Here is a 25278-nt window from a genome sequence, read left to right on the forward strand (position 1 = left end):
GTTAGCTAGCATAGTTATTGCAGAAAGTTAGCTAACAGAGGGTCTTCATGTTATTTTTTTGTTTCCTCCTCTTGGTTTAGTGTGCTGGTCATTTTCATTATGGCATTTGTGCGTGCGGTGTTGGAGGACAGATGACAGAAAACGCGTCGCACTTTCACCTGCCACCGTCTTATACACAGTCTGCAACATGCATGTTACTGACGGCCGTTTCACCAATGCATCGGCGGATGAAATGATATCAGAAGTCTTTACATACAGTTCAACAGAGTAATACACCCCCGCGGTAAAGTAAGCGCACCATAAAACGTAGTGGGACTTATCGTGTGCAGTGCGTGACAGGACCATCGACTGTATGATTGATAACAGCTGATACGTGCACATTAGATTTTATCATGAGTAAGTAATAGCTACTCCTGCCAGACAGTAAAGTGTACTAAACTTTACAGTGTAGTGATGTTAACACAGCATATCGTTAGTGAACAGTTTTTGGTTGTCATGGTAATGTATTACGTCCGACTATTAACCACACCCCCATTCTCTGTTTGAGAAAGAACGTTAACCAAAAACGGCAGTTAAAACTGTCTGGAGGGGCTTTACAGGTATATACATGTCTGAAGTACCAGCAGCAACAAAGTGACAAAATAACACCAAGCTAACATAAAGATGGTGCCTTCAGAATAACATGACTGGAAATAATAGACAGAAATAATTGGTTCAGTCTTTCATTATATGCTGTATAGGCCTACATAATATGCGCTACTTTAGAACATACTGCGGTCTTTTTGTTAATGACGATATTTTTACATAATCACACACTAAATCATCTTCAGGGCTCTTTTTTAATTTCCTTCCCACAGTTAAGAAGGTGAAATTCATTTTAATCTATGAATGCAAACCAGCACAGCACAATATGTCATACACAGAGATATAACACAAAGGTCAAAATGATTGGAATAAGACAAGAAACAACTCAAGAAACCAAGCTCCCTCGTATCTTAAATGTCATTTTTGGGAACGTAAATGCCAGGAGTTAAACTGACTGATGAATCTTTGGAGACAAAAGAAAGAAATAAAGACAAGAAAACAAAGGTGAGATTAAAGTTATGCTGAACAATGCAGAGCTTGGTTGAGATAAAAACACTCACACTGAGCCGTACTTTTTTCAATGTTTATTTACAGAAGAGTGGTTTGAGAGTTGCTGTAAGTTTTGACATTTTCACATATTGTAACACAGTGGAAATAATTCTACAAACCATCCTGTGACAGTTCCTCTGAACAAGCAATGTTTCTATCACAAATCATGGCTACGGTCGCCATGACTAACACTGAGTAATCCATCTGCCATTTTACAGACTAAGAAAATTGCACTTCTAGAGATGTAAAGATGACAGTCCACAGTTGCTCATGGCCCAAGAATAAGTGCTTATCTATTAAGTGCTCCTACAATTTGCTCCTACAGTAGCATCTTTTGACACGAATGAGGTCTTGTTTGAGACATTATGATTTCAGAGGTGTCTGAGTAGCTGTAGAGCGTCGCTGGTGGCACATGACCACAGATTCTGAGTCTGTGCTTGTACATTCTGAGAAGCACAACTGAGCTGGTCCACACAAAACTATCGAAGATGTACAAAAAATGCACAATTATGTGACATCACTGGACGAAGCAGCTCACCACAAAGCACCAGAATCTACCGAGAACAGCCAGAGAGACAGAAAATACACTGTGATTTGAGTGATTTGTACAAAACAAAGTATAATTTATGCATAAGAGTTTTCCTTGATTTACATTTCCAAAGGACAAAATGAGGCTATTTTTGACAACAAGTGACATGTATCTGAGTCGTATATGCTGGCATGATCCTCTACAATTTTATGCAAAAATGGGGCACCTGAGTAGAGAAGAGACAATTTTGAAATGGCTGTCTGCACTGAGAGGTATGACCTGTCTGGGGAGGATGTCCTTTTAGCCCTACTCCCTTCTTAGTACTTCTAGGTTGTGTTAAAGTGGTATTCTATCAAAATGTGACTCTGTTATTAAGCAATAGCAGAAACATTTTTGCTGTTTCTCCTATGATTTTTGTTTGAAGCAGGGGTACCCTCTGAGTGATACCAAACTTGGTCATAACTACTATTGCAGAATAACAATGTAAAAGTTAATTTAGATTACTTCCACTGACCCCTCCACCAAGAGACTAAACAATCCAGGTCACTGTAATGAGCAAAAACTCACTGAGGTAAAAAGAAACAGTCAATCCTGTCCACTATGGAAAACGAAACACGAAACAACAGGATGCTTACATATACATATATATGTTCTACTCCTTTCAAAATGTGCAGTAGCAAGAAACTGATTAGAATTAAATCAATGAGTTACCAACATGAGGTATGCTGTTTAAAAAAAACTTATTAAGGAGGTTGAAATGAACAAAATAACCAAAGTATATATCATCTCTACAAAATGAGATATTTTCCAGATCTGATTGTTTTACCCAACAAAAAGACAAACAAAAGAATGCATGTACATGTATTTCAAAGATAGTAGTTAAAAGAGTTAATAGAGCTTCTATAAGGAGAGCATATATCCTTTATGCTGCAGGCAGGTTTTATGCTAATCTCCATTTCAGATCCTCTGTGTTGGCTCCACAGGCCACAATAATCCACTACTGCATTGAGACTTTAAACACAGGCAAAACAGCATGGGTCAAAATATTTTTTGGGGAAAGAGTAATTTACATTGTACAATTTCAGTGTCCAAAAAAGAGTTTGGCAGCTACATTATCATAAAATCTAACTCCTGCATCGCTGATGTGATAGTGTCTTTGATGAACTGAATAATATCCCAAAACTGCAACTCACTGGCACAAATCAATTCATTTCCATTAGAACAAATTAGTGCAGTGGTGTAGATCATTTACTTTCTCTGTTACTGGGCAGCAAATAATTTGTACTTTATGTTTGTCTACTTGATTGGTCTGTCTGCAGTGACCATAGAGATGTTTTCACTTTCCACAGTTGCTTTACAGTCTATAGAAATATACAGACAAAACTTGTGTATTATTTTCTTATTAAATTGGCCATGTTAAGTGAGGGAAAACTTTGCAAATTTTATACTCAAATAATCTCAATATTCAAATGAAATGTCTAAAAGGCAATTTCATTTTTGTCACCTTTTTGTCAACTTATGGCCCTGATTCAGTGACCTCCATCCACTTGGCTGTAAGCTGCAAATACTGCAGCTTAGGCCTCAATATGTGCGTATGGTGTAGTGAATGGAAGAACTGAACCCAGGTCTGGATGAAAACTATCAGAGCAGCAGCAACACAGGGGTTTTAACACGTCTCTTCTTAATCTTAGCATGGCTAATCATGGCTGCCGTTGACTGAGAGAGGTATGTTTAAAATATCAAACTGGAATGCTTTTGAGACTATTATGCTTCTCTCTGGACACAGGACATACAGGCTTTTGAAGATGATGAGAATCAGTATCAAGATAAAACAGACATTAGTTTTGGTGGTTAACTTCAGCTGACTGCATTTCAATGACAAATAGTCCTCAAACCACAGGACAGAAAGCTGTGTCTGCACTGCTCTCTATACATTTAAATTGTCACCCAAATCAATGATGTCCCAGCAGGTGTTTACTTTTAACAGCTGATGGAAACCTGCTCTGACATCACTAATTGGAGTGCAACCACATGCAAAACAGGCCTGAGGCCTGAGGCTGAGTGATGCAGCAGCAGTTTCCTCCCACCAGTGAGCTTGCTGTGGAATTGCTCTTTATGTACCATTTAAGTGTGTTTTGCCAAATAGCACAGTATAGTGAATGCCATACATTTTTTGAAGTCTGATAAGAAGGTATTTCATAAACATTTCTGTAACTGACAATGTGTAAATCTGATTTCTCCTGATGTGGCAAACCCCACGCATTTACCCCCATAATACCTTCTAATTAATGTTTGACCCAGGTTCGCTAAGAACACATTCACATCTGTCCCTATATGACTGCTACTGCAGTAAAAACAACAATCTAGTTGTGATGTTAAGTACATACATGGCAATGCTAATAAAAAATAAGTCTCTTTGAGGTACCAACCATACATTTTGTTCAGAAAATCAAGAACAATACTTAGTTTTAAAGAAAACACAATTATGTTGGTGGGAAATATGTTCAGGGTGTTTCATATATGTCATGAGGAACCATTTACATTTTTGTTGCTGATGTGATTGAGTTTAGTTGATGAGATGACACTTAAATGGACATGGATAGAAACATGGGCAGGATACAATCGTTTGGATGACTAGAAGAAAGCCCCCTGAGAGAAGATGAGACATCATGTACAAAAGGGCAAAATTCTGTCATTCTTTGACATGGATATCGTTACTATTATTAATATTATTAACTGATCACACCTTGGCAAACTTTCAATTTTCTTAGAATCTCACTGTATACACATGTATAACATATCATTAATCATCTTATATTGCACTCCTACAGAGTAACCCTCACCCTTTCTGAGTTAAAACAGTTTAAGTATCAGCATCCTTAAAATAGTCTCTTTGATGTGAAGTACCTAATGGAACCAGCTTGCAAGTTGTCTAATAAGACATGGATACTTAACCCAAAGATGGTGCCTCTACAGTCCAATAAGAATTGCTTGCTTGACACATAGGCCAAAAAAGTTTCCAGCTTCCAGGTTTACTTCTGGGGGGGTATATGACCCACTGAGGATGTCGCACAGCAGTAGTTTAACTAATATCTCCAATCAAAACTTTATAATGAAAAGAGTCATAATTGACCTTGTTTGCAGTTCTAGGTGTCCTGTCAACAGTTTTACAAATGTCTCTTATAATGGTGGTCTATGGGGAAAATGCTTTTTGGGCTGCAAGTGGACACCAGGCAAAACTGGAAGCCAAGATGAGCGGCTACTTCATATCCAGGTCTTTCTATAAATCCATGCTTGGTTGGTGAATTGCTGTAGCTGGCTAGCTGAGTAGTGCCAACCATTCACAACTGCTACTACTACTACTACTACTACTGTTCTGTTTTCTTCCACCAAAAATAGCTAATGAGCTAAAATGGCCTTCTCCATTTTGGACTACGACTCTCCATCCCCTCTAAGGTTAGCAAAGACAGCTTGCTAATGGTCAATGTTGCAAATTCTCATGTCAAATTTCACAGTAATTTAACTCTATATTACCACAGCTTAATTTTGCCTCCTCTGATCACTGCAATTTTGATTCATTCCAATGGAATCACTGTTTTAAATGCTGGTATGACCAGGCATTAACAGTTTTTATTTTATTTTTTTGTTATTGTTTCCTTTGAATGTGATTAATTTTTGGTTTTACATTTTACATCATAGCTGGACCTTGTTTTAGGTGCTTTATATCAAAGACACTGGGTGTTTATGTTTTCTGTGGAGCTGTAGAAAACAGTAACCTAATACTGAGTGACACAATCTTTCAGACATCCGAGAAGAAGCTGCAGTGCACTAAAGTGATATAATTCCTTTGACAAAACACAAGAACATACAGTCACAGTGTCGGACAATAATTTCTGTAAATAGCAAAGGCGGATAAGTCAGACAAGTTAAGAAAGTGATCTTAAAAAGGTAATATACAAAAAACGAATGAAACCACACTGGAAGCCATCCTGAAAAGAAATGAGGTAGTGTTGTCGGTAAGGAGTAGAGATGCGCCAGTTCCAATTTTACACTGGCAAAATCAACACTGACTCACACAGCTTCACATATGGGTCAATTATGGAAAGCAAGCTGATTGAATACTTAAAGGAATATATTGAACTGTTTGGGATCAATGTAAAAGAAATAGAGCACATTTATTTATTTATTTCTCATCAAACTCCTTTCCTATCTGATAAATGCAGACATTTCAAGTCAGCTTTTGTTAATTTATGGTACTGTAGCAGAGTAGAGCATTGTGGAAATGTTCTCATACAGCTGGAATCAGATGGGCTTGTCGAGTCAAGTTGAATTTCCCTGGAATTAAAAACATGGCAAGCACTTCACATACAACTGACTATACAGAGTTAAAAATGACAGCTAATGGCACAGAATTGCATCGGTACATCCCTAATTGGAAGCCAAACCAGAAGAGTGATCAGACAGATGTGTTGTTGTGACATCTCCTCTAGTTCTCCCACCAACATAATTACACCAATACCAACATGAACTTTAAAATACTTTGATTCCAAAATGAGATCTCCACCATCTGACAGCAAAACCACCTTTTACTTTTCATCTGAGTGTCCCTGCTTTACAAAATCACACCCGGATATATGGCATTTCAGAAAAGAATACTTCACGTGTACCAAATCTGTATACTCACATGTTTTTACAATTTAAGTGTTTTTGTCTTCATATTGAGATGTGTTTTGTATTTGTACTGAATATAATCCTATATAGAAATATACAGATTATAAATTCACCTACGATAATTAGGCACCTGAGACCTCCACACTCCAGTCAGGAAATGAAATGTGTGTGCGTAAATGTGTGTTCATGGGTGACTGTGAGTTTGTGTGAGATACCATTGGAATCAGTTATATTATAGCTTTCTGTGTGTGTGTGTTTGTGTGGACCCTGAGACAGCAGGAGGCAGGAGAGAGATACAGGTGTTCTGCATTCTCAGAGTGTGCAGATACTCTTTAAGGCTTATTCCTCAGTGCCACAGTAAAGTAGCATCCACCAGACAAAGCCCAGAGAGACCCATTGGGACTGCGCTTCCGAACCAAACATCCAGGATGACAGCCCATCTCACTCACGGAACATCCCATGCTTTCTCATTCCTGAGTGGAACAGAGCCATGTACGACACAGTGGGAATAGCCTCCTTCAGTCCACTTCCATCTGCTTGGTTAGTTAAATCTTTCTTTTCTTTCCAACCATTGGGAGGGAAACCCAGAGGAAAATATTGTACCAATGCCAGAGAATGCATACCCATATACAGTACTCTACCACTAAAAATATACTGTATATATTTACTGTATATACACACGTATGAAACAATGGATTCAAAGTACTTATAAAAACTTTGCAAGGAAGAGAAAGGAATCCGATTATGAGGTGCATAAAAATAATATTTAGGGATTCTTCCTGGGTACGTAAAAGAAAGAAGATCAGTCTGTACTGTATGTGTGTGTAAGGGTCGCTGCCCGACGTGCAGAGGCTACGGGCACAGATAACTGTGTGCTGCTGAGGTAGAGTGGACAAAGCCGGAGCTGACAAAGGGGGCAGGGGACAGCCCGGCAGAGATAGTTTTCCCTGGTGCCGAAGGGCAGTGTCTGGAGTCCCCATTTTCCAGATGCTCCGCCCTCAGTACAGACTGCATGGTCTTTGGGGAGTGGAAGCCATTGGTTAGCCCCATGTCCTGCTGTGGCTCTAAGTCTTTGTTTGGCTGGTCTCCAGTGCCTTTTAGCTCCCCGTTGTGATTGGCCACCAACTTTATCGAGAGAAGATTTGAGGGGCTTTGGGCCAGTTTTTCTAGATTATCCTCCTCTCCTGGTGGGGTTGGCTGGCTCAAAGGGGAATATCTCTCCTCTGATAATGAGGGTCCCCTGGTGGTGTTAGTATCCTTTACGCTGCCCTTCTCCTCTTTCTCGGTCCCTGGATCTGCCAGCTCTGAGTGAACGATGACTTCTGCCTCCACCCGGTTACTGCACATGGATGTACACAGACGATTTAAGTCCTGCAACAAAACAATTTAACTGTTACTTCAGGTTGTTCTATTACCGGTAGTTGATCTACCCAGGTAACTCAAACATTCATAGCTTTTTGGTTAAGTTGTACAATGCACAGTCTATATAATAGCTACTCCTTAGCACATATTCTTAGCGCAATAGAACATTTTACATAGATATCAGCAATGCTCAAAATGGACTATTTGCTAAACCCCTCCCCTGAACAGCATTGGTCAAGTCAACACTTAGGAACTGTGACTGGCCTGTCAAGTTTAGAATTTTTCCACATATGGGTGGTATATTTTTTTGTTTTTCCAAAAACAAGAGCAAAAGTGTGAGGAATAGATTAAACAGTGGTTTTATCTACTCCAATGTAAGCTCATCTGTCAGCATGTCCGACTAACTAGCTTGCTGCACCGTAGTAAATATTACTTCCAGGGCCAAGGAGCACGTAATTAATTCACTAGGTCATATTAGTATGTGTGGTTGCAGGTTATTTGAAAAAAAAAAAACCCAGTCACGACTAGCACATCCATTGTGTAGTAGTTTCCCACTGTAAGTCAAGTTAACAGTTTTGTAGTCTGTTGCACCAACTGAGTGTAAGTTTAAACTTAGCCCAATTATAATGTAAATTATTACTAAGTTGTGCTTTATGCATTACTAAAATAAAAGCGGCTGTCCCACAAAGATAAGTTACAACATAACTAAAAGTAACAACTAAATAGATACACATACCCCAGGGTAGGTGTAAATCATAAAATGTCACAGAATTGCCGCAAAGCATAATTTTTCCATTGCATGCCAATTTTTCATCACATTATTCCAGTAGAGACTTAATTTATTTATATGATATTTCAATATCAAAATCACTTTACCACAATGTGCTACAATTCGAAAGTAGCTCCTGTCAGCCAGAAAGCTAATGCACGTGGTAACCAAAACGATGAAACTCTATCTTAGATCGTTTATTTGCTACTTGATTTTACATCCAAACTAGTTAGGTTATACCCCAAGTAATTGTTAGTAGCTGATTTAGTCACAACCTAAGAAGTAGTTACTAAGCCTGTTGTGTTCTTACACCTAACTTAGGAGATAACTTACACACAGCTGGTACAACTCAGTGCTGCTCCAAATTGGATTTGGGGAAACTCACTTATTTTAATTGTAGTGTTTGCTAAACACATGAGTTAGTCCTCATACTAACAGCCCTTTCCCTTGTAACAATAATAGTAAAAAAAAACATAGGCTACCATTTGAAAGTATGAGTGATTTTTGATTCAACCCTCTCCTTTGAGCCCCACATCCGTCATGTCATTTAAACCTCCTTCTTTCACCTTCGCAACATTGCCAAAATCAGACCCTCACTCACACCCTCTGCTGCTGAAAGACTCATTCAAGCCTTTGTCTCCTCACGGCTGGACTACTGCAACTCACTACTCCTTGGTATCAGCTCAACCTACATAAAAAGACTCCAACTGGTCCAGAACTCAGCCGCACGACTCATCACCCGCTCCAAATCCTGGCACCACATCACTCCAGTCCTAAAACAACTACACTGGCTTCCCATTTCTCACCGGATCACATACAAAATCCTGGTCCTTACCTACAAAGCCATTCACCACCTGGCCCCTTCATACCTCACTGTCCTCCTCTCCCCCTACCAACCCTCACAGTCCCTCAGATCCACCTCAGCCGGTCTCCTCTGCGTCCCCAAGTCCAAGCTCCGCAGCAGGGCAGCTCCCAGGCTCTGGAACTCCCTCCCCCATGAGATCCGCACCTCTGAGTCCCTTACCATTTTCCAGTCCCACCTTAAGACCCATCTCTTCACCTCTGCCTATCCGTAGCCGTTTGTTGTCATGCTTCTTTATCTGCTCTGTAAAGCGACTTTGAGTTCAAGAAAAGCGCTGTACAAATTCAATTTATTATTATTATCATTATTATTATTATAAGTATGACAAATGTTTTGACAAATGTATGACAAATATAGCTAGCTGTAGCTAATAAAATCTGCCAGCCACTTTCTGAAATCAAAAACTCACTATCTAAAAGATTTAAACAAATCTGAAATGGTAAACCTGTTGTAATATCATTGTAAACTGCAAAAGTGCAAGAACGGAAAGCTTGACAGCAAAAGTAACTAAAGGGGGCCTTGTCTGCCATTTAGAAATGCCATTTGGCCCAGTGATGCTAAAGCTTGTCACAGGTTAGGTTAGTCATTCAATTCAGTTAATTCATTTACCGTGCCGTTATCAGTAATTAGCATGTTGAGAGCTCCATTAATGAGTGTCGGAGAGTCTTCTGTTATGGTGTCTCTGTATCTAGTGATTCTGTTGGCCCAGTTATGACTCACAGAGCCATTCCAAGCTGCCTGCAAGATGAAGAACACAATGGATGCGCCAAAATTAAAACGATTATCCCTCTATTAACACGTGAAAAAATATTAATCCCAGGCCCATCTGGAAAATGAGTTGCCCTTTGCAGGTTTTGACCTTGGGTTCAGGTGCAGGGGCATCCTCCTCTTCCTCTGGACTAACACTTGACATCAGGCTCTGTTCCTCTGGGGCCTCTTCTAGTGGCTGACCAGGCTCTTGGCTGCCTGGGGGCATCAGTGTCTCCAGCTCATGGCTATCGCTGCACTCCGGCAGGTTCGAGGGAAGGGGGCTGCCTCCTCTCCTGAACTGAGGGGTCACAGCTGTGGAGTCCAGGCCACCTGACATCTCCCTATTTGGAGAAGAGAGTAGAGGTATAGTGTAAGAGATGGGCACTAGAGAAGGCTATACATTAATACAGTTGCCTGGGTTATTTTAGATATCTTTTTGTTTATAAGACAACACTTGTTTCAAGTAAGTAAAAGAAATAAGTACTGTACAAGTAGTGACAAGTTACCTTACCTGGATTTGCTATTACGAAAGCTGAAGCACATGCAGAGGAGGATGCATATCAGTCCCAGACACACACCGACTATGATGCCTATCACTGCATGGATCTTCAGTTCTGTTAAAATATAACATGGAAAAGGAGAAAAACATCTAAGAATTAACGTAAACAACAATCAGTGCAACAGATTTACACATGGCAGACCTGTTCTATTATTACATCTTGAAAAAGAAGAGTATTATAATGACATATCTAGTTTGAAACACTATTTGACTCAGGCCTGATGGAAAGAGGCTCTTCAAGAATGTATTGATTCATTCATTTAAGACAAAGTTACAGTAGTGAAGAGATATAAGGAAACATTCAACTAGGGAGAGCAAATCTTCATTGATATTCATTTATGCTGGGTATCTTTGGCAGCCTGAACATAGAGAGGAGAAGAAACAGATGGCGGGAGCTCTCACCCACCCACCAGCCATCTCAGTCCCATTCACACAAACAAAATAAACCTGTTACTCTGTCATTTTATTAAAGGAAAAAATTCACTACATTCCCACTTCTTATTGCATCGGGAAGTTTAACGTTTAGATATTCCAAATATATGATCTTTCTGACAGTGAGTTCCCACCCATGTTTCACTTAGGTTTGGTAAAGACTAAAAACAAATTACTGTATATGTAAGTACTATAGGTTGGTGGATAGCATGTAGACAGCAATATTCCTCTTAGCTGCGTGTGAGAGAGAAATAAAATACTTAAATATTACTTATTTTCATTGTTGATTGCACTGTTTGTAAGGACAGTGAGTGTGACGGGCTTATGTTGGATAACAGTTCACAGGGGAGTTAATGGTTCTGTATTTATGAGTCACTCAGTATGAAGACAAAATGGGCATTTAATAATTACAGGTTAAGCTAAAATGCTGACTGATGGAATTAAAAAGTGTATAATGAGAGTGCATGCTTAAACACAATATGAGATGAGAGTAAAGAAAGTGCTTTTCACAGCAGTTTTGCTGGATACAAAGGACAATAATTCAAAGACCTCCCCTGGGGGTCGCAGATGAGGCCGCTCCTTTGATGTCCACACTTAGTATTGTTCTCAAAATGCACCAGAAAAGGAGAAGAGAAACAACAGCATCCTGCTAAGCTACCATTTCTCTGCTGGAGGGGGACAAATTACTCATTTTAATAGGAAAGACTGTGTGTGCATGAGTATGGGTGTAAATGTGTGAGCGTGAGCTTGTGTCTCTTCTTATGGAAGCAAAAACTGACATAATATTTTAGAATCTTAGAAGCATCTGAATACCCTATTGTGAAATTTAACCACAATTGAATACGTGTTGGCATTTAAATTCCACAGAATTTGTAGCAGTGATTGATTTAACTTTAAAACCATCTCTGAATTTGTGCAGTTTGAATTCTCCCCTTTTAAATGTCTAAAAGGCTACAAAAGTGGGGCAATTTCAAAAACTTGATTATATATTATTATATTATATATTTTTGTTTTTGTCAGGTAGAAAATTGAGGTGTCCAGTACTGTATTAGTACTGTACTAATAAGTAGTAGTAGTAGTATTGTAATAAAAATGGTATACAAGCTGCTTAAATGCATCAAGTCAAAGTGAAGTCTTTAAAAAAAAAAACTTGAACATGTGGACAATCAAGATCAGGTAGTTGGTGAAATATTTCAATCCTATACTTTCCAAGTTATTTCAAAATGATATGTTTAACAAACATTTAAATCACTATGCATGTTGTTTCCACATCTGCTTGTATGTATTATTTTACCTCTGTTTTCTAAGCACTGAAAGTAATTATTAATGGATTATGTAGCATCAACAAACTATATAAAGACATAAATGAGAGAGACGACACATTTCATTCTCCTGGCAGTGAATCCACTGTCTCAGCGACAGAAAGCTCTGTTTCCATTCACACATTTCTGCTTTCCCACACTACCAAAGCTCATTAACAAATTGAATTTGTCACCATATATATTTTTTTAATAAAGTTGACTAATTATAACAGTTTATTAAAAAGACATTACATATTGATCTTTCTTTACCACAACCACAATTACTGCTACTAGCGCTCTTAAAATGACTATTTCTTCTTTTCCTATTATAACTGTATGTCACCTATATATGTGTTGCATGCCATTTACCATATTTCTCTAGAGGGGTGTGAACATCCTTTACAGGTGAATAAGGCCCTGGCCCCACCTCAGTAGAAGCTCCCAACTTAAAAAAGTAACGGGTGCCACTCGACAAACCCTGGACCTCCACACTGGTAATGCTCCCTGAGAAAGAGAGAGCGGCAAACATACTGTCAAGGCCGATCGTTAATCACACACAGTTTCAACTGAGCCAGAAATGTTAGCATTATTTTCAGTGCAGTGATGTGGAGTCGTGTCATGCCAGCCAACACCCACCATCCCGTGACAGGTTTTCCCACAAGTGCTCAGGCTGGCTGAGGTTGCCGCTGTACAAGATCCTGTAGCTGATGATAATACCGTTAGGCTCCAGCGGAGGGCGCCAGCTCACCAGCACAGAGGAGGAGTCCGGTGTGCTCAGCTGCAGCTCCTCCGGAGGTGTGGAGGGCCCTGAAGGAGAGAGGGGGACTGGGTCAATAATTAGAGCCCAGAAATGAGGCCTCACAGCTGTGGAATGTATATTGTCTTGGTGGGGGATTTGACATGTTGTGTGACAACCATCTGCGTCCTCGTGTTTGTGCCACCTGGGTACAGGAGAGAGGGGATAGGCAGGGCAACGGGAGAATGGGCCTGGGCTCAGGTGATAATATGTGGCAGTGGAGAGCATGACGGGGTGACTGGTGGTTATAATGTCATTAAAGGCGGCCCGCTCTAAACTCACTACCCTTACTTGGCTGACAGACAGAGCTGCTGGCCAACATGAGAGCCACTACTAGACCTGGGTATTTAATTACAGCCAGTTATCAGCCATCAATGCCAAAAACTAATTCCCATTTCCGTTAGCCAGGGATGAGCGCACACCCATATGCCTGCACAAGCACACTCAAGTACACCTTCACATGAATAAATCACAGCAGGGAGCAAGAGTGTAACACATTTACCTTGCTACCAGGAGACTGAGATAAAAATAATGAAAGAAAACTGGAATAATCAGCCTATCAAGTGCAGCTGAATCCGACAAAGGCAACAAAAGCAAAGGTGCACTTTAACATGAACATGATGTACTGTTTTTTCATGCCATTCTTTGTGCTATTGTGATTCTACGATCGAAGGATAAACAATCTTAGGTCTTGATAGTTTGGTCTTTAGAACATAATACAAAGTGATCAAACTGATAGGAGCAGAGCAGAGACTCACGGTCGGACAGAGTAGACTCCTCCACTGTGCCACTGAAGGGTCCCACCACGTCCACTCCATTAGACTGCACTGCCAGCTCATAACGGGTGAAGGGCTTCAACGCCCCGAGCAGTATCTCCTGAGAAGAGCTGCAACACACAAACACGAGAGAATCCTGGGTGTGTATGTGTTATAATCTGTGCTAACAGAAAAAAAATAGTTTACTTTGCTTCACTTAGTCGTGTTAGTTTGTACAATCTGTTGGACCACTCCAGGCTACAAAATTTTTACCTGCCTTCTGCTTGACAATCATTTATGTGTTAAGCTTGCAAGAATTTATCACCACTTTAGACCATGGACTCCGTAGCGTTGCTTTAGATATTTATTGAATAAATATGATTCACCCTGAATAGTGGAGACAAGAGGGATATAGAGTATATTGCTTGACATTGAGTATCAATGTGCTGGTAGTTGGTGGAGTCATATTGAATATTTGATGTTGGACATAAAATGTTTTTTTATGTAAAGAAATGCAGAGGCCAAGGTGCTCTTCAAGATGAAAAAATGCATAATCCAAAAGAAATGCTTTTCTGGCACTATTAGGCAGAGATGGCAGAAAGGGTATAATAAAAGCCTTTATTTAGTGGCCTTTAGTTTAGTCATTTAATGTCTTCAAATGCAAAATGATTTTGACCTCAAAGGGTCCTCCTTAAAGAAGGCATAGTAAAATAAAGAAGGTCCAACCAAATAAATACAAGTTAAATACCATTTCATACGAAGAGAGCCAGATGAATGTTTCCTTTTGGTGACACTTTTTGTAAGTAATATGCTACATCTAAATGTGTTAATTTTATCCCAGTTTAGGTTTGTGTCATTACTGAAGATGTGTTTACACACAAACACTGTTAAAATGGTCTTTGTGGTGTAAACACTAATACATAGGGAGTTATGTTTATCATCAAGTTTTGAGATATCCAGGGCCCTGTATTTCTTTAACATTAAAGTTGTTCACTTGTTCAACCCGGGTTTCTGACCTGGTGTGATAAGAGACCAGGGAGGCGTTGGTGGTTCCCGCTGGGCTGCAGCGCACTGTGTAGTTGATGATGCGCACATTGCTGAACCGTGGTTTCTCCCAGCGAAGCCAGATGGAGGTGGAGCTGTTGGCTGTGGCTTGGATGCTGCTTGGGGGCAATGGAGGGGGTCGCATGGGCAGTGCTGATGCTTTAACACACACACACACACACACACACACACACATATTGGGTTTGAATCTTGGAAAATAGAGTGTGTCATATTTTATTTGTGTGCTGTGTGTGTGTGTGTGTGGGGGGGGGGGGTATAAATGCACACATGCAAGAAAAAATCTTACTTTTGTCATGGGCCTTGTCTGTCCTTCCCTTCCACACAGCAGCCGCTCCATCTACCTGCTTGTTGAAAGCCCAAACCCTCACCTCATACTGCCGGTCAGGCGCTGACACACCACACATACAGCAAGACAGAGAGGGAGAGGGACAAATATTTATACATATTTTACAAGGAAAGCCTCTTACACAGACAAGACCTTTCAGTAATCTGAAATGAAGTCAATCCATTTGTGGTCTCTCCAGATGCTGTACAACAAACGGCAATGGCGCTACAAGCTGCATTCAAATGCTTTAACCTGCAGCTTTTGGATGAATTGCGGAAATTACTTTTCAAGAGAGGTGTCTGTCTATTTCCTTATCTTTCAAAAGTAAGATTGCTTGTGAAAGAATGAAATACAACACTCTATCTGGCAAGGACACCAGTAAGGACACCAGCATTTCATTTCCCTTGCTCAGAACTGAACAAGGCTACCCAAAAGACAGGTGTACTGGGCAAACATAGCAACTTTTTCTAAATCAAAGTGAGCATAATTTAATTTCAAATTTAGTCAAAAGTAGCTAAATGCAAGTTTAGAGAAATGAGATTGAAAAGTCTGTCCTCTCATTACATCTCAGTGGATTTTGGTGGGCAGAAACACTTAAAAGCACATTATACTTGGAGCGGCCTCTGCCAACGACTTACCCAGCCCAGTGAGGAGATGATACCTGGCCTTCTTACGGAGCCTGATGGTGTGGGTATGCGTTGTCCTTTCTCCAGTGGCTGATTCATCAGCCTCCACCTCTCGACAGGACAGCTTGTAGCCAGACACCAGTGTGTGATTGGGTGAGAGATGCCATGTCACATTGAGTGTGTTCACTCTGGCTCTGACCTTCAGCTCAGTAGGGGCAAAGATCACTGAAAGAGATTGGGGGAAAAAAAAAATAAACATGACATGACCATGAATTCCACATGATTACACTGACACTAACCACCAGACTTTCACTCCAGCTATATTTTGACCTGTTGCTCCCAAAATATGTAAAAGTTTTACTTTATGCCAGTGGAGGCAAACCAGGAGGTAGCAGAGCCATTTTAAGGGTGGGTGCAAACGATCAGGGTGCGGAGAGAAACTAAAGCAAACTAAACATTTTCACAGATATTTTGATCTGTCAAAGATATGCAATACTTTCTGAAATGGGTCATTAATGTGATTAATTTCACCCGTGCTGATATATTTGGGAACAATATAGAAACAAGAGGGCTGTGAGATTTGTTTAGAAAGTAAACCACCTGTACAAGATGGAAACATTTGACAGAGACAGTAACTCAATCAAGTTGTGCACTGGAGTTCACTGTCAATACTATAGTACAGCAGTCTTTTGCTTCAGAGTTTTATTTTCATCATTTTCACGTCAGACACTAATGAGAAAATAAACGAAACATGCAGTTTATTCTCTTGAGAATGCTATTTCCTTTGTTACTAGGTTTCTCCAATATTTCACATTTCACTTCACGTTATAAATGACTGTGACTAAATTGTCACCAACAAGCAAAAAATGAACATCTCAAAAGCTTAAGTGCTTCATAATGAAAGGTTACATTCCCTGTATGGATTACAGCTCTGTCATTCCAAAAATAACAGTACAAGAACAGTGGAAAACCTGGGGCATTTTAGGAATAAACAAATGCTTAACTTCCCAGGCCTGGTTCCTCCTTACCCATGCTGTGGTTGCTGTGATTGTAGTGGGCTAATGTTTGGTGCTGGGCCCACTCAGAGGGAACCCCAAAGCCAACGCCTGTTCCAGCTGCTATCCTCAGTCGGTACGCGTGGTTGGGCTGCAGCTCTCTTAGTGTGAACTGAGTCTCATTACCCCCCACTTCCACTGAGAACACAGTGTCCACTGTGGGAATACACAATACACACATCTATATATATTTACGTATATATTTATATTAGTGGTGTAACGGACCATGGTTGATCCATGATCGGGTATGGATCCCACCCATCCCACAATATTGCTTACATATTGTTTGTGTCTTGTCTGTCATTCTGTCGCCGTTTATTGTTTATACTGGGTACCCAAAATGCAGCCACACATCCGTTTTAAAAGTGGGGGGCATCTTCTATGCTAATTTCACCCTCACACTCTGTCATGCTGCTATGGTGAGACAGCTTTTCACCTCAACGAGAAATATCATCATGTTTTAATATAAACACCATGTGTATTTATCACATCATCTGGAGATCTAGGTATTCAGAAAATATGATTCTGCTGTGCAAGCACACTTTTGCATTGTCTATTATTCTTCACCCTATCATATCAACCCTATCATACACATTTCTGAGCCATGATCTTTTTGCAGAATCAGAACAGAAACATAATTTCATGAAGTGAAGTAGGCTGTCAATACTTGACCATTTCTTAACTTGTGTGACGGAACTTAAGTGGATAGATCTGCTGAATTACACTCAGCATGTCACTAAAATGCGCTTTCACTGGCAGTTCAGGTCAACTAGTTGCCCAGCAGGTGTTACTCACCCTGATCCAGGGTGCTGTAGTCAATGCGGTAGCGGGTAACAGCTCCTCGACTGTGCTGCGAGGACAATGGGTGCCACATCAGCCTGATGTCTGTGGGAGAGGTGCTGGCTATAGACAGCTGAGGAGGTGCACTCGGCACTGCAGGAGGTAATAAACAGACAAACTTTAGTGTGTGATGATGCACATTCAAGTCATATCCTGTTATAATATAGCACCATATCAGTGTTTTCTGAGGTGACTGAATAAAGTGACGCTTCATGAACAGATGATGATGCTCTTGAGGTCCTGAGGAGTTACAAGGTTGGCAAGCTAATAACATTTGCTCTGTGTGTCAGTGAAGTATCCCATGCTGGCCTTATTCTGCCTGTGTATCAGTTTGAATACTCACCGTCCTCCAGCATCTCTACAGTGACAGGCAGGGATGGGCGACTGGCACCCATGGGAGAGTAAGCCACCACAAAGAATGTGTAGGCAGTATGGGGCAGAAGCTCTTTGACATGATACTCTGTGGTGTCGTTGTTCATTGCAAATTGGTACTCCACATTATCTAAGCCTGAAAAGGATGAAAATATTCAAATCCGATAAGTTTTTTAAAGGAAATGTAGACATGCACATGTACGGCTACACACACATGAATAGAGACACACCTGCGGCGCGTTGGCAGTGCACAGAGTAGCCGATGATTTGGTCAGAGTTGTACTCAGGTTTCTCCCAGGTGAGCAGGGCAGTTGTGCTGGTGTAGGGCGTGGCAGACAGGTGGCGAGGAGAGCTGGGCAGACCTTCCCTCACAATGACCGTCAGCTTGGCAGTGGCACAGGCCGTGCCCAGTCCATTGTCTGCTATGCACTGGTAATAGCCCGCATCCTCCAGGGCCAGCTGGTTGATGAGCAGGACTCCAGGGCTTTGGGTCTTCACCCGTCTGAAAGACTTGATGGGCAGGCCGTTCTTCAGCCAGAGCAACACTGGAGGGGGCTCCCCTGAGCTGTTGCACACAAACCTGGCTGTGTTCCCCCGGGAGAGAGACGCTGTCTCTGGGGGCTGGAGAATCACTGGAGGGGCTATTGGAAGTAGGAAACAAAGCTCTGGTTTATAGGGGACACTGATTATATGTGCGCCACAAAATTAACACTGACACTGACACTGGGACAAGATTTAGTATTACACTTGAATAAAGTTGGGGGAACTTATAAGAGACAGATTTACAAGTGAAAGTATCAAAATCAAAGTATCACAGGCTGAGATAAAGCAACTTTTAGTTTTACCCTACACTTCCCATAATGCATCTCGATAGTGTCTATCTATAGGCCCCACCACCCAGTTTGAGATGTCACTTTTAATTTTCTTAGACTTGACAAAGCTCCTCCAGAGCCACAGAAGACATATTAAAACTGTTTGACTAATAACGTGACTTTAAATCAGATGGAGTGCCTCTTTAAACAAGATCACTTTGTAGTTTAGATTGAACTCTCTAAAATTGTAACTCTCAAAAAAATCCAACAGGTTTATCTATGTTCAATTCATTTTGTCTCTAAGTAGCAATTGTTAATGTATCAGTACTGATTTTTGCTAAAAGTTTTTGGAGTCTGAAGCCCTTAAGCCACAGGGACACCCGAAATGTAGCTGAGAACTTTTTTCTATTACAGCACCATCAGACCTTCAATTACTTGGTGGCTTAAGGGCAAGCTGTTGACATGACTCCTACCAGGCACACGCAGCTCAGCAGCAGCAATGACAAATTCTCTGGTCTTGGGCTTGTTGGCCCGGCAGACATAGACGCCGGCATGGTGACGCCTCGTGTCCCTAATCACCAGGTTTGTGGCGAGGACAACCACATCTGTGGAAATGGGCTTTCCGTCTGATCAAAAAAGAAAGCAACAAAGAACAAATGGAATGTCTCAGACTATAGGCGTTGAGAAAAGTTGAGATCATTTCTCAGGCTTTAAGTTGCCTGAGAAACAGCACAAAAGAGAGAGGCAACGCTTTGAGCAGCAGGAGATTTGACCTGTAATCCCCCAAACTGACCAACAGGTGGCTCTGTGTGTTTTTAGTCTGAGGTGACTGCATTGGCTGGCTGCTAGTCTATGTGTAAAATCATTATCTGTTCACCATATAGAACTCAATCAGTTTTACCACCTTTTTTAATGCTGTACTGTCTACAGAGGATGATCATCACCTACATGGTGAATTATCTCACAATGCCACATAAAAAAAGTAGCGATCAAAGATATGGTCACTAAGCACCAACTACAACATGGCATTGCACATGACCTCCTGAATAGTGTAGTGCAGTTTTTGTATGATGAAATGTTAATTGTAAATGAATGATGCAGCACTACACTCCAAGAAATCTGCTATGTGATGTTGAAAGATAACAGCAAGGAGGTTTTTTAAAAGTAATTTCCACCAGGACTACAGGTGTGTCTGTAAGCTGTGAAGGTGAGAATTAATCAATGTGACAAATCATCTTATGTAAAGCATGGCTCAGTGCACAATAGAACAGATGACCAATTGTGAAGCGACAGCTATTATCAGTAAAACAATAACTTTACACCTGTTCCTTGTTTTTAAGAGACAATGACAGTGCGACAGATGCAGTTAAAAACAAACAAACAGGATGAGAACCACAGAGAGAAAAGAGCATTTGTGAGTGTTACCTTGTCTGCTCCAGGACACCAGTGGCTTCGGCTGGCCTTGTGCCATGCACTCCATCACAGCGGGACGGCCGAGCACGACTGTTGCATTCTGAGGTGGTGCAACAATCGCAACTCTGTTCAGAGTTTCAGTAGAACCTATAACAACAAAATAACTGTATCCTTTGGTGTTCCAGGGCAGTAAATATTACATACGTTTGTGACTGTAACTGAAAAGTTGCCAGTTTGGGCCAGTTTTCAACTGACTCAGCTTTTAACAATTCAAATACTTCATTATTCACCACTGAAGTGAAACAAAATGGCAATTAAGTCTGCTTATCTGGCTACATCGTTATCCAATCTCTCACTAATCACTGTTGAAGTTTGCTTGTACTATTCCTTACTTAACCCCTGGCATGCAGACACCACAGTAAGGGTGTCCTAAAAACCTTCAGGGCCCTCTTGGGTGTAACTACAGAATATATATTTGATCTAAGTGCTTGCATTCCCAACAACACACTGAGGATAAATGATTAGACTGAAACAGATTAGATCAACACAGGAAGGTGGTCCTCACTAAGTTCTGTTAAGGGCTCCCATTTCTCCCATCTGGGAACGAGTCATCTGAAGCTATTGCCCAACTTGTGAATTAACTCACTTTCTTTACACCCATTCTCTACGTGAACTTAAACTTTAAGTTATGATATGTGGTAACCCATTACAAGACAGGGGCATTCCTTGCCCAGTGGTGGTAGTATGCCTATATTGTGTTGACTGCAAACATGCTATAGTCGAGGGATACATTTCCTGTTTTCTATGGACAAACAGGATGTAGTTGATTAAAACTAAAACATAGCTGGTTTAACAGGCAAGGAAACTTCCAGACCTGCAAGGGAATTCGGGTGAAATCCTCAAACCAGATAATCATTTATGTTAGCATTTTGATGGCATAGCCTTCAGATCAGCAGCTAGTATTTCAAAGCAGTTCAGGCAGACGACATGACAACACTTAGAGAGCGTCTAATGACTTCTGGAGTTTTCAGTGACTCACAGACTTCAAAAAATGGCAAGACACTTCATAATAAAAATAGTCCCTATGGTTGGCTTATTTGTATCTGGTTATGGCTCAATCAATTCTTATTAGATGGTGGATATGGATATGGAGGTTGTGATGTGAGAGGATTTGATAAGAAATAGGATGGAAGCCCTTTCAGCTCATATTATTATTTACAGGTAGCAGAAGAACAGCCTCAGTTATGGAACTGAGGCACATCTCTCCTCCTCAAGGATGTTATTCAAAGGATATTGTTTTTGGGTTGAATGGGCCAGACAATCATTTGTTGAGTGTGTCTCAGTCCCCAAGGTACTGCTGGTGTGAGAGGACCTTACTTCCCTGTAATTCCACTCAACCCAGGCCGTCTAATAATGCTAATAACCTCCAGAAAGAGGCCTGGCATTCTGTAAACACATTATAAATTAATCATTGAGATTACATATAGCAATTATGCATAAGGCTTTCAAGTGGGACTTTCAGACTGCCTCTGCAAGGGCTGTGATGTGAGTGCGCCTTCATAGGTTTTTTTTGTGAATATGATGGTTGTCTGTGCAGTGTAAAGCATCTAAAAAAACTGAGAGGGTAAAGTAGAGAAGAAATGGAAGAAACTAGAAACTGGATATTTAAGGCAGCTGAGTGTTTGATATTTTCTACATCCTTTCAAGTTAAATACGTGAACTTGATGACCTCAACATCAAGCTGTCGAAGCTTTGCTATGGGTGTTGCAGAATTCTATTCATAGAACTCTGAAGTGCGAGCAAGTGAAGTGATTGCATTAGATCTGACATCTGTTACTCGTAATGGCTCGCAATAGAGTCTCAAGTAGTTTCCTCCTAGGTTTCCACAGCAGCAGCAAGACCACCTAGGTAATATAGCACAGAAAAATCTGCCTCTGTGTCTTTATTGGTATGAAAATACGTTAAAATACAGTATATATTTATACACCGTTTCTTAACTATCCAAAGTGTTGTGGCGCACCTGTTGTGTATATTTTGTCCTCAAATCATCACATTTAAACGTGATGGTGAGTGAAATTGAAACTGAAAAACTGAGGACTTGAAAGGTGGCTGTAAAGATTAAAGAGTAAAAACTCCAAATGTTGCATCTGACTCACTTGCTTTGGCCTCATCTGTCTGTCTCTCTCTTTCTTCCTTTTTGTATTTCTGTTTTAAAGACTCAAAAAAGGACACAATGGTTTCTACAGAGCAGCCAATTACTGTTGACTAATCTTTCGCTAGCTTGCTACAGAGGCAGATAATATGATATGGCTTTAATGTGGGCTGCCTAATGGTGAACTCACACCTCACAATACTCAAATATGTACCAATACTGTGCATACAGTATACTGAAAGATATGTCTTTATTTGCATTACTTATTTAATTTAATTGTCAGCCTTGACTTTCATTGATTGGACCACGTATCATTTTATTTTTTGTAATGATATTCTGAATTAATGTACAAGACATTTTAAGGATTTGAGTTCTTGTTGTTTGTGGTGTTAAGGTACTCATTTTTATCATAGCAAATTGATTCATTAATGTTTTCCCACAGACCAGCACTTTCCTACTTACTTATGACTTAAATAAAGTTTGTACCTGAATTGCATAAGTTGTCCTGCCCCTATTTAGTCACCGACTTGGAACAATGAACAATTTGCAGCTCTTCAATCAAACAGGGAGAATGAGATGAACAAACCAACAGTGCCAGGTGATTATAAGAGGCTTAATTGAAAGAGAGAATTGAAACCCCAATGCCGGTAACCTTATAGAAGGCGACTACTGTCAGTCAGATAATAAAAATTTCTCGATGTGTTGCAAGAAGTAAAATCAGGACAGTCAGTGTTAATGTATTGCATTTAATTCACAACCCCAGCTTCAAGTGCTTAACATAATAGAAATGCTTTCAATAAGAAATGGAGAGGGAATATACAGTAACATTGCATAAAGGACCAATGGCAAAGTTCAGTGAATTTTTAGTAGGCTGAAGTTGTATTAAAAAGGCAGTTGAGAACAGTTTTCAACCACAAGCAGTCAGAGTTGAGAAAACAAGCGTAATTACACTGAATCCTTCACTTTGCTTTGTTTTAATTAAGGGAACAATTAGCAGGGCGGCCCCCGGGTGACCTGAGTGTTAGACATCGATTCAGACAAGCCATTTTAGTTCTAAACCACTGAACCTTTTCCTAATTGTTTTCAATGTTTAACGCTGAACTGAACATCACCCTATGCACCCTATGTCAAAATCTGTTTTTATCTGCTGTGCAACATGATAAAAACAGTGACAAATGTAAGTTTTTTTTAATGAAACAAATATTCTATTCTGACATCCTCAGGAGCCTCAGCCACATCATAATATGACGGCCATGACCAAGGAGCTCAAGTGACTCAATGTGGTTTATCCACCCATTCTCCTCTTTTTGAATATATTGTAAGGAAATTAATGGAGAGATTGGTCTAGATACTGTATGCTCCCCATTCACTGATAGCATCTATGTGTGGAAGATCAGCTATTCTCACAGCTGACGTTACTAGAGTCCTGGAATAATCAGAGGAAACACAGCATTCACAAATGTATTATCAACGAGAACAGATCCACTGTAAAATATTGCTTTTGCTTATCGTTACTTCACTTGGATGTGTGACTTTTACTGTGCAAAATGATGTCTCTGCAGAGTTTGACTCTAGAAACCAAAGTTTCTCTGTGCTCATCTCATGGTATGGTATGCAACTTACAAACATGTGATGCTGAAACTTGAAACCTGCAAAGCACATACACTGAGAAATGACTTTTCAGTTTAGTAAAAGACATGTCAAGTAGTTACAACTTTTGAAATGAAAAACATTTGGATGTTCATAAATTCTGGATTTTCAAATAATAATAATAATAATAATAATAATAATAATAAGTATTAATAATAAGAGTATTTTTTTCGTGGAACAACCATGTCAGTGACAAATTATCATTCAAAGAAAAGTACTTTACATGTCTTAGAAACATCCACTTCATGAGAGACAATATGCTTTATATTTGGATCTAGTCTTAAAACCAACATTCAAGTTTTTTGATTGGCCTGGCAGCTCCCAGCAGGGCCTGGCTGCCTAGTAAAACACTATACAGCATTGCAACAGGCCTTACCTGTGGTGACAGTGAGCCTGGCCTCATGACTGATGTCCTTCCTGGCAGAGTTGGATGCAACACAGCGGTAGGCACCCTCATCCTCCTTGGTCACCTCCAGAATCTGGAGCACCCCGTTAGGAAGGGAAATGAACCTGCTGCATACAGGGCAAAACAGAGGAGAGGTGGCAGAGGCAGAAAAAGAGAAAAAGAATTGAATAAATGGCTTAGTGCCCTGTAGCATAACAACATCTAGCTGATTAACTCTGCGGGGATCCTGCTGGGTCCTCATAGGACTCCTTTGTTCAGGAAAGAGGGGTTGCAATTATTAGTCATGCAATTAAAAAAATTACTTAAATACAGTAATATAAAGATGAACGTTATTTTCTGGACATAGACTAGCAGTTGAACTTCACAGAAGCACAGAATACCCCAAAGCAGTATATAAAAAAAGTGATTACATTTGTTTATTTGTCTCCACTTCTACCTCCCTTATGGAGGTCAGGTTCCAGACATATTACTCGTGGCCTGCATGTCAGGCCCCCAGGGCAGGCAATGTAATGCCATCCCACAACCTCTTATCACCTTTATCATAGCCTATTAATCCCACTGAAATTGCGACCAGTGGTAGTCTGTCTAGAAGGGAGGGAGGGGAAGGGTGTGGAGAGGAGGTAAGAGAAAAGAAAGAAGAAG

At 40.4% G+C, this 25278-nt stretch overlaps 1 protein-coding gene across 1 annotated transcript in view; it reads right to left on the minus strand.

Annotated features, from left to right (window-relative positions):
- Positions 1-6427: 6427 nt before the first annotated feature.
- The window catches only part of igdcc4 (immunoglobulin superfamily, DCC subclass, member 4), a 43957-nt gene continuing 25106 nt past the window's right edge, over positions 6428-25278 (minus strand). The window contains exons 4-20 of the mRNA XM_046032878.1: positions 24607-24740; positions 20441-20575; positions 19489-19641; positions 18434-18844; positions 18175-18339; positions 17787-17924; positions 16965-17147; positions 15949-16161; positions 15272-15373; positions 14937-15123; positions 13924-14051; positions 13006-13176; positions 12739-12873; positions 10589-10691; positions 10187-10418; positions 9937-10065; positions 6428-7705 (exon numbers count right to left, since the gene is read on the minus strand). Of these exons, the coding sequence (XP_045888834.1) occupies positions 7187-7705; positions 9937-10065; positions 10187-10418; positions 10589-10691; positions 12739-12873; positions 13006-13176; positions 13924-14051; positions 14937-15123; positions 15272-15373; positions 15949-16161; positions 16965-17147; positions 17787-17924; positions 18175-18339; positions 18434-18844; positions 19489-19641; positions 20441-20575; positions 24607-24740 (3238 nt within the window). The 3' untranslated portion in view covers positions 6428-7186. The remainder of the gene's footprint in view (positions 7706-9936; positions 10066-10186; positions 10419-10588; positions 10692-12738; positions 12874-13005; positions 13177-13923; positions 14052-14936; positions 15124-15271; positions 15374-15948; positions 16162-16964; positions 17148-17786; positions 17925-18174; positions 18340-18433; positions 18845-19488; positions 19642-20440; positions 20576-24606; positions 24741-25278) is intronic.

This window comes from Micropterus dolomieu, linkage group LG20 (assembly GCF_021292245.1).
Source record: "Micropterus dolomieu isolate WLL.071019.BEF.003 ecotype Adirondacks linkage group LG20, ASM2129224v1, whole genome shotgun sequence".
NCBI lineage: Eukaryota > Metazoa > Chordata > Actinopteri > Centrarchiformes > Centrarchidae > Micropterus > Micropterus dolomieu.